The sequence below is a fragment of the Rhagoletis zephyria genome, unplaced genomic scaffold (genome assembly GCF_001687245.7).
Source record: "Rhagoletis zephyria isolate East Lansing unplaced genomic scaffold, Rhagoletis_zephyria_1.1 Rzeph_scaffold_10793, whole genome shotgun sequence".
Lineage (NCBI taxonomy): Eukaryota > Metazoa > Arthropoda > Insecta > Diptera > Tephritidae > Rhagoletis > Rhagoletis zephyria.
Window position 1 is genome coordinate 7,910 of NW_016167870.1, and position 10,129 is coordinate 18,038.

General features: G+C 35.7%; 2 protein-coding genes across 2 annotated transcripts in view; both read right to left on the reverse strand.

Annotated features, from left to right (window-relative positions):
- Positions 1 to 150, reverse strand: part of LOC108376662 (probable basic-leucine zipper transcription factor J) — a gene marked incomplete at its 3' end in the record, with an annotated part of 8,055 nt that extends 7,905 nt beyond the window's left edge. The window contains exon 1 of the mRNA XM_017632887.1: positions 59 to 150. The remainder of the gene's footprint in view (positions 1 to 58) is intronic.
- A 7,268-nt stretch (positions 151 to 7,418) lies between these two features.
- Positions 7,419 to 8,362, reverse strand: LOC108376663 (uncharacterized). Its single transcript, XM_017632888.1, has 2 exons — positions 7,941 to 8,362; positions 7,419 to 7,861 (listed from the first exon to the last, which is right to left on the reverse strand). Exons 1-2 carry the CDS (start codon positions 8,281 to 8,283, stop codon positions 7,419 to 7,421), a joined length of 786 nt encoding a protein of 261 aa, XP_017488377.1. The 5' UTR covers positions 8,284 to 8,362.
- Positions 8,363 to 10,129: the final 1,767 nt, after the last annotated feature.

Here is a 10,129-nt window from a genome sequence, read left to right on the forward strand (position 1 = left end):
AAAAAAAAAAACAAAACGCCAATAAAAAAATAAAATTGGAAATAAATATAAAACATACAGCAGCTTGCCAATATAAAATTCTATATATAAGTACACGAGTAATAATAAAACAGCGTTGTTGAAGACGCGCTCGTTACCGCCACTGCAAACGCAAACCGTCTAAAACCAACCGTCCGTAGTCTCTGAAGCGCGCCGAGCAAAAAAGTCAATTTTTAAAACTCTCGACATTCAGACAGAAAATAGCAGACAATGTCGTCGACGACGCTGCGCTAAGCTTTAGCGACACAGAGCGATGGCATAGCGCGCGCGGCTAGCATAGCTCCCATAGCCTAGTGGGGCGCGCGCATTAGGTAAGCAACCCAAGTAACCGGGCGCGCGCGCCTTCCATTCGTACGCTCTCAAGTCGCAATGAGCGCGCGGCGAACGGTGGCGGCAGTCAGTCAACAGCGTCGTGGCTGCTGCTGTTGTCTTCTATGTAATTTGCTATGCAGCGGATGTTTGACGTACGCAGTGCTCAGCAACTAACTGCCGCCTGCCTGCCAGCAATGAATGGTAGGCGTACTACAGCCAACGATTGACGCGGCGGAGTCAACGAAAAAGCCAGACCGCCACTACTAGCCACGTTACCGCGGCAGTGGCGTCGCTGCCTAAGTCTCAGGCGACTCTTTTTTGCGTGCACTCTGCGAATCGTTTATTATACATTTGTATATGCTCCACTACCGCGTCGCGCTTGTTGCTGCTATTGTTGCTGAGTGCCAAAACGCTGTGATCACTGTGAGCCTCAACAAGATCACCAACCAGCCAGGCAGCTAGCGGCATTGCCTATGCCATTCTTGCTCTGAGCGTCACGTCGCGCACTAGTCAAAAAATCAAAAAAAAAAAAAGAACCTGCAAATGGTTTGTCTCAGCCGTAATTCTCAGGCAGACTTACCCGCGCACATACCTATAGCTAAGTTTATGTCAGTTTGTCTGTACGTTGAATTGTGCCTAATGCTTGCGGCCATGCGATGCTGTGCGCTGAGTGATCCAAGCGAGCGTCCAAATTTTCGTTGGTTTTTTTTTTTTTTTAAATTTTATTTCTGTTTTATTGCTTCGGTTTGTTTGGCATAAGAGCCAACAATAAAGTGCCTTGGGACGCGTACCCGGCAACCGGCTAGCTGGTCGCCCCGCCTCGTCTCGCTGGCTCACTGGCTTGATGGTTGTCCGGCCGTCTGCCCTGCTGCTCAATTTGGCTCGCCATTAGCATACCTACAAATGAATGGACCCAGTCACATTCATGTAGCCTCACATATCTATTTGAAAGCTTTGCGTGCTTGTTGCGAGGGGTGTATGTATATATGTATGTACTGTGCTGTGCCGTGTTGTGTTGTGTGCTGTGGGGGGTATGGCATGGGCTTCTAATTTCAGTTTGATCTTTTTTATATTCTTTCGTACAATTTGTTTGTTGGTTTCATTTTCTCGATTAGTCAAGAGATTTTAGTCTAATTTTTCCGTTGAAAATTAATTTGAGCAATATTCAACAAATGCATAATTGGTCTAACATACAACCAATTTGTTAACCCTTTAGTGGTTGGACGCTAATGCACATGTGGCCTTGCCAAGGTCAAGTGGTATATTTATTGAAATATCTTAAGTTTATTTTTGCTTTGGCAGGGTAGCTTTTGAGGTAAAAGTTTTGATTTAAAAAGGACAAATTATTAAGCAATTGGCATTTAGTAATACATACATACATATACTTGGCACGGATGCGACTTCACAAAAAAATTATCCAAAAAACTGCAAATACTTGTACTTAATTTTTATACATATGCGAAATTTCTACCGATATATATATATATATGTATATATTTATCGGTGTAGTTACATTTAATCATGCTAGTATGTGCAACAAAAAAAAGTCGATATTGATATTGTTTTTTTCGATAAATGCATTTACATATTTCGCTAACGATATCCATTATTATATTCATATCGATAATCATACCGATAAATATATCAATAACATTCGATACGAATTTCACTCCTATCATTTCTACTTCTATACATATATCTCTTTATTAGGATGCCCCCCCAAAAACATTTTCGTGTTTCCACCGCAATTATGAAATCTTTTATATTTTCAGACTTTGCAAAAAAATCGGAGTAATTTTAAAATTTAAGTGACTTGAACCGACTTGCAAATACCTAAAAAATCTATTTTTTTACACAAAATTAGTTTATAAAAATATTTTTTAAAAAAACTCACTTTATATGATAGAAAATTTTAAGGTCAGGTGAGGTTTTAACAAAAAATATTTTCAAAAACTAATTTTATTTATAAAAGCAACACGATTTTTGGAAGTATTTTCAAATTGGTCAAGCTAACTGTAATCCTAATAGTTTGTAAAATATTTTGGCAGGAATCGTAAAATATATCTAATATATTTTATAAATTCGATGAAAAATCAGTACCGAAATTTTTTTTTTATGGAGAGTGATGCACTCTTAAACTTTTTCGCTTCTCTTGCATTCGTTCTTCGGTTCTTTTGGAACAGTTTTTCGATTCTTCTGGAATCGAGTTTCAATTCTTTATACCCGTTTTTTAGCTCTTGTAAGGTCCATACCTTAAGACCCGTACCGGACGGTTCTCGTTGCGATTAAACAGCTTCAGTCTCTTATAGGCGGTTTTATCGTTAACATTTCAACAAGTTTACTGGAGCTCTCTTCCTCTTTACACCTGGACAAACATGGCATTATTGGCGCGCTGAGTGGAAAGAAAATTTCAAGCGCTCACATCGACAGACTTTGTTAGCGTCAACCTTCTTTTTCGCCAGAGCGTGGGTACAATCGTAACTTGTTCACCATGACGATGGCAGTACTAGACCAAGTAATCTCACCTCTCAGCCGTACATTTCAGAGTAGTCTCAAAAAGGCTTGCCTTCGGACCTTAACTCACTCGTAAGCGAAGGTTTCATTGCTCTTCGAAAAATATTTTGAAGCTGCTTATCAACCTCCATTTGGTAATGTACCAATTCGTATTACATTCCCTTAAAGTGTTAATTCTACCTTAGCAAGCAATTCTCAGTTTACGCCCTGAAGTTATGTATATGCATACACTACAACAACAACAATACAAACCACAAATCACTTCACTCAGCCAAACATCGGCTGACAACGAGCGTCAATACCAAGACCACATGTCCCATTCGAACCGGCAAGTCAGCAGATTTAGACCCTAAAGCAGTGTGTGTATCTAAATATTATTTGTATTTGCGAGTATTTGAGCCGTAACACGTGTGAGAGAGAGAGCGAGAGTGAGCGCCGAGCAGAGCTTAGAAGTTTAGAAGCAATTGCAAGCAAGTCGAGTTGAGAACATTTGGAGTACGAAAAATTAGCAAAAATTTTATCAACACAAACTTCTTTTTGGCATATTTTTCTAAGCGCGCTCCACGCTCTCTGCGGTACGCCAACGGTAAATGGCGCTCTAGAGCTCGCTTGGCGTTTGACTGCGCTGCGCGCGCGCCTACATACCTTGCATCTTGCTGCTGCTTTAAGCTGCCGCGCTTAATCGGCTTGGCTTGAAACGGTGTTCTCCGCACATTCCCCAGCGGCATATTTTGGACTTAAACATTTTTTTCGCATATTTCCCTCACATTTTTTGTGATACTTGTGGCTTTTGTTATTTTTTTGTTTTATTTTTCTTGCTGCCCGCTTTGACACTCACCATTCACTAGCTTCGTTGTTCAATCGCGGTTTTGGCTTGAGCACGTTTTGTGGTTCGGCCAGCTTTTGTTTCGCGCGTGTGTGTGATTTTTTGTGGTATAGCGATACTTAACTTAATTTTGAAACTCGTTCTCACTGTATTTACATGTCGTTTTTTCCTCTTCTTCCTCAATTTTTTTTTTTGCAATTTTTTAAATCCTTTTTGTTTTTAATTTTATTCTTTTTTTTTGTTGCGTTTCACCAGGCGTTTGCGTGTTTTGTAGCATTTTGTAGTAGGCTTTTGTTTGCTTAATTGTGGTCGATGTATTGTACTGTTTTCTTTACTAATCGTGGCCTTTGTGTTTATTACCCTTTTTGTTGTTGTTATTATTTATTTTAGTTGTCCATGCATGATGACTTTGCTGTTATACATAGTTGAATAGCAATGAAGCAGCTAATCGCTTGAAGCTTAAGTCAGTTGCTATTTAATTTTTCACTCTTCCTTATCATCATTTATCACTTCGATAGCACCTACAAATACTATATTAAGAAAAGAGGAAATTTTTCAAAATCATTTTAATGATAATCGTGCGCTTGCAATCAAGACATCGTATCTGCAAGATAAGTTCTATGGAAATTCGCTTAATCACCGGCTACTCCCGCGTACCCTTTCGCCGGTAGTACCTCTATACACACATACTCATTCATGCTTACGAGCATCCTTCTTTTTTGTGCAATATAGTCACGTATGTATGTATGTACATAACTACATATACATATACTCTACATGGGGTCATTCCATGTCAAATCGGGCAATCGTTGGAACGGCCAATTTTAATTTGGATGAATTTGGGTCAGACCTTTTCTTCTATCATATAGAGAAAGAAGTTCTGCCAGAGAAAAAAATATTAAATAAAAATCCAAGGTTATGCAAAATTCTAAATTGCATAATTTTGCAATCTTTTAATATATCAAAAACTATTATATTTGCGAAAATGGTTCTCGTTTTAAATGTAATATTTAGGGCTTAAAATAATTTTAAATTTACAGAGTTTTGAATTTAAAAAAATCGTAAAATCAAAAACATATAAACACTTTTGGCTCAATTTTTGTATACAAAAGATCCTGAAATTTTCAGGGTTTTTTTGTTGTAGATTTCATACAATTTTTTTTGCAAAGTTATGGTTAACACTTTTCAATTATTACACAATTTTTTTTTCATTTCCAAATATTCATATCTTTAAAAAGAAAAAAAAGTTCAGGATATTTAAGATCAGTTAAAGGTAGCGTTGTATAAAAAAGTTACAAAAAAATGTGTATAAAGTTTTTGATTTTACGATTTTTTTGTAATTATATTTTGTTATATAGCCCCTAATATCACCTTTAAAATGAGTTCAGAACCTTTTTTGGCGACTACATATATGTAACATTTTTCGAGATTAAAAAAAAAACTACTTGCGAAAGCCAGGATACTGTGAAATTTTGAATTTTGGAAACACATTTTTCCCCTTTTTCAGAACTCCGCTATATGATAAAAAAAGAAAAATTCTGACCAAAATTCATACAAATCGAAAATGGCCGATGCCAACGATTAGTCCGCTTTACATGGATTGACCCGCATTTATGTATGTATACATAAGCAATAACACACTTGTTGTACAAACATGAATTTCTGCTTATCAGTCTGTAAGTTTAATTTCAGTAAAACGCTACATACTACATACATACATACATATTGACATACTCGTATGTATGTTCACTTGTACGCTTCTCTTCCAACTACGCTTTCAACCGCAGGCCATTGGCTTTTGCGGTGCGTTGGTGTGGGCGCACGAGCAAATGTATTTTCCTTGTTCTATTATGCATACGGTGACCAGCCGTACTTTATTTCAAAGGACAGTATTTTTTACTAGAGTGCTGTCCTTTGACTTAAATTATTTTTCTAAAACAATGTTTTGCCCTTTATTTTAAGGCTTGTCCTTAAAACGTGCTCTTTTTGATTTTTAAAACTTTTATCAATTCGTTTAATTACAAAAGTTACGATTTTTTTTCTAATATTTATGTCGCCGAAAAGGTCTCGCTCAGGACAATAACTGGCCCTGGAAAGATGTTACAATCGAAATATGTTACACTTGACCGAAAAAAAATATTTTCTCCATTTTCTTGTAAGTATGAAGTTGTCTGCAAAACCGAATGCAGCAGTAAAATATATTTTTTCAGCCGCAAAATCAGTTCAGTAGTGGGCACTGCCATTCCACTGGGACTTAAATCGAGTCTATTTTCCGATTAACATCAAAAACAAAAGAAAATAAAATGATTTTTAAATAGTGGCCCCTCTGAAGGCAATTAAAAAATTTCAATTGTAGTAACAATTTTGAGTGAAGAAGCTTCAGAAGCTACTGATTTTTCGCAGTTTGTGTATTATTGCCAACTACCGTTACACGTACCAAGTTACGTTAAGATATTACAAGTTTTACTCGAGTCATCATTTGCACAGACGGACGGTCGTACCGACACACAGACATGGCTTAGTCGATTTATCTTTTCATTCTGAGCTTTTTTTTTATTTATATGTATGTCTATATCTATCTCGAGCTATAATACCTTTGTGCACAGGTGCACTCGGGTAAACAAAAAAAAACGAAAAACGACACTCAGGATGGCATAACGACGAAACCGGTTTGTTTCCAAACCAAACTTGGCTTGGGGTGACCGAAGTTCCTTCCAAAATACAGCAACACAAAAGCTAAATATGTAAGCCTCTACATAAGTATTTAAAACAGTTTAAACTTTTTTTTTGTGAATAAAGCCTAACACTTTTTAGCAAAGTCCTCACAATTTTTTAGAGAGAGAGTATAAAAATAAAAACCAGGGATAGTATTTCCAAAAGGCCACACCCTTTAAAAGGCCAATTATAGTACTGAGCGAGACCTTTTCGGTGACATAAAGATTTAAAAAATTGGACATCAAAAAAAAGTAACAGGAAAAAACGCGATTTAACTGTTTTCAGCGAGTGCCTATAAAAAATTATACACCCAAAATTTTTTCTCGACATTCATAAATGTTCAAATAGACCTGACACATACTCAACTTATTTTTCTTTCGTATATATTAATACTTAATGTGTAAGTATATCTTTTGAATTTGATAAAATAATAAAAAATACATATGAAAGTTTATCCTTTATTTACTACACTATAAAAATGTCGTCACCGTAATTATGCTAATATTTCTAGCAGACATTTTTCTGGGTGTGGCATCACTATGAATGGTATTGGCGGTAATTTCAATATAGTCTTAAATATCTTATATCTTACTATGTACTAAATTTACTCTTCTTTTCACAGTGGGACACCCTGCGGGCTCAGTGCAGCTTGAGCTAAGCTTTTTGTATTTATAATCGTTACAAAAAAATGTACATACAATGCATGAGCATCTCCATGACAGAGTTTCGTAATTCATTTATTTTATATTACTTTATTTTTGTTTTATTTTATTTTATTTTATTTTATTTTATTTTACTTTATTTTATTTTATTTTATTTTATTTTATTTTATTTTATTTTATTTTATTTTATTGTTTCTCCGTTACGAGTTCACATCAAGTATTGGTTGGTATACAACAAAATACTTAACACTATTGATTATAAAGTAGTATAAGAGAAATATAATCTACAGATTGGTTACAAACGGATATTGACAATACTACACAGTTGCAAGTTTTTCTGTTTCTTAATGCTAATTTATATTCAGGAATTTACGAACTATCGATGATGTAGATAATATCACAGATTTTTGTATGGCCCTTCGCTTTTCTACCATGTTGAGTTTTTCCAGGCTAGTGTTCAATGATTTTGGAATAACTCCTGTTGTCGAAATTATTCCTGGAATCACCTCTACTTTTTCTAATTTCCACAAATCCTTTATCTCGTATGCTAAGCTCTGGTATTTTCTGTATTTCTCCATATAACAATCTTGAAGATTGTGAGTATTTGGTACGCCTATATCTATGAGGAACGCTTGATTCACTTCTTTTTCGACCACTATTATGTCCGGCCTGTTGTGTGGCATTGGACGGTCCGTCAAAACTGATCGGTCCCAATATAGCTTGCTCGTTCTGTTTTCAATTACAGCGTCTGGAGTATATTTAAAGTACGGCAGCTCTTCCGTTACTAGCTTATGTTGTATCNTAGCTTTCTCGTTCTGTTTTCCATTACAGCGTCTGGAGTATATTTAAAGTACGTTCCGTTACTAGCTTATGTTGTATCGCTAGACTCTGGTGTACAATTTTTGCTACCTGGTTATGTCTGGTTAAGTATTCGGTGGCTGCTAACGTGACACAAGCTCCTGTGATGTGGTGGATGGTTTCTGTTTGCTTTTGGCATCGTCTGCATAGGTCGTTTTCAACGGAAGCACGCATAATATATTTCGAGTAGTTTCTAGTCGCAATAACTTGATCTTGTATAGCGATCATAAAACCTTCAGTTTCGGCGTAGATACCGGAGTGAATTAACCATTCGTTGGAAGCAGCGTTATCTACTTCAGGAGCGTCTAGAGCATGTGGATATCTGCCATGAACCGCTTTCATTTTCCAGTCTTGCATGAGCGACTGGATATGTTGCGTTCCTGATATTAATTCGATTGCAGAAAATTCACTAAGATTTAATGGTGAATATTTTAAATCGGCTTTGCACACGGTTTGGAGTATCATAAAATTTATATTATAAAAAGATAATTTATCTTAAAATATCAAGTAACGGTAAGTTTGGAAAATAATTTGATAATCATTATTTTTCTGGGTATCTCTCAAAGATAGAGAAGGGCTGTTGAATTTTTTCATTATATTCTTTTGTTTTCTCAGTGTGCCATAAGACCACTTCACTTTCACTTTTTCGTATTTACGCAACTCTACACGAGTTGCTCTCCATAATCCTTTGGCTTTAATGTGCACATTAAGATTTTATTTTTAGTTGACTTTTTATACATATTCACATACATAAATACATACATACATATGCATACATAATATGTCTTTCAATTTATAGTTTTCCCTTTTGTTTATTTATACTTACCTACGGCAACAGATAAGTTATGCAAACATAATTGTACGAGTATAATTACCCACATCCATGGGCGTAGCCAGGTATATATATATATGAAATAGTACCCTGAAATGCCAGCTTAATAGGGTCGAGCCCCCCCTAAATTTCATTCTGGCTACGCCGATGCCCACATCTACATATATGTATAATCATACAAAAGTACTAAGATTTCTTATCTCTATCAGCTCCGTCCTTTCTAGGTTGAATGAGTATTTACTCATTTATTTTTGTAAATACTCGTATGTTTGTCNTACATATACATATGTATAATCATACAAAAGTACTAAGATTTCTTATCTCTATCAGCTCCGTCCTTTCTAGGTTGAATGAGTATTTACTCATTTATTTTTGTAAATACTCGTATGTTTGTCCCGTAAAAGTTCTGATTTTTTCGTTGCGGTAAAAATAAAAAATATATACATATAATAAACTGAAAAAAGTGGGAAGCATATGACTGTAATTTATGGGTCTACTTCTGCGAAATGGTCCACGGGTAATCGTATGTGCACCCATACGTACATATTCACATATACATACGCTACCATATTGACTTGCACAAGCCCATTTTAAGTGCGTAAGCGTACCTACCAATCATGCTGTATAAAAATTTGATCGTAAAATTTTAGCAACATTTGGCTCTGACTAAAAAATTAAACAATTCTAAAAAAAATCAGTTTGTTTGTCCATCATTGTGTCGGTTTATTTGAGTGATGTGGCTGCTGCCGCTGCGGTTGTTTCTTGTTCCTGTTGATTGCCAGATTTGGTGATAAGCGCTCAGCAAATGGGATCTTCACTTTATGGAAATAAATTATGGAAGGCGCATTGCTTAACGTAGAGCAGTTCAAGGAAGGAGATCAAATCGAGTTCATTTGATAGTGCAGATAACCATTTACTTGTTCCCAGTTTAACCCATTCTTATATCCGCTTTACCCTACAATAACTCCTAAAAAGTGGACTATTTTGCAGAAATTATAATTTAACTTTCCCTCACTCCTTTCCTTCATTTTTCTGTGCATTTGCCGCAAATTAAAAGCTGCAAACCACCTAAATAAGTAAACGTATTTGACCGTGTTCCCATACATTACTCGATTAAGCAATCCGTTTGTGTTGCAAATAGATTTTTATTTCATAAGAAAACATTTATTGAAATTTAAAAAAAAAATTTAATTTTTTCTTTGAACCCAAATATGTACATTAGGCTGTATCACCAAAAAAAGTTGCTGTTTTTTCCACCGAGATTACAAAATGTATTATATTTGAAGACCTGTACCAGAATATTTCGCAAAATTATTAAGATTTACGTAAGCTGGACGAGCGTCATTCCAAGCTGAACTAAGATGTATTGAT

Coding starts and splice junctions, on each gene's coding strand:
- LOC108376663 (XM_017632888.1), bottom strand. CDS start 8,283: ATGCAAGACTGGAAAATGAAAGCGGTTCATGGCAGATATCCACATGCT.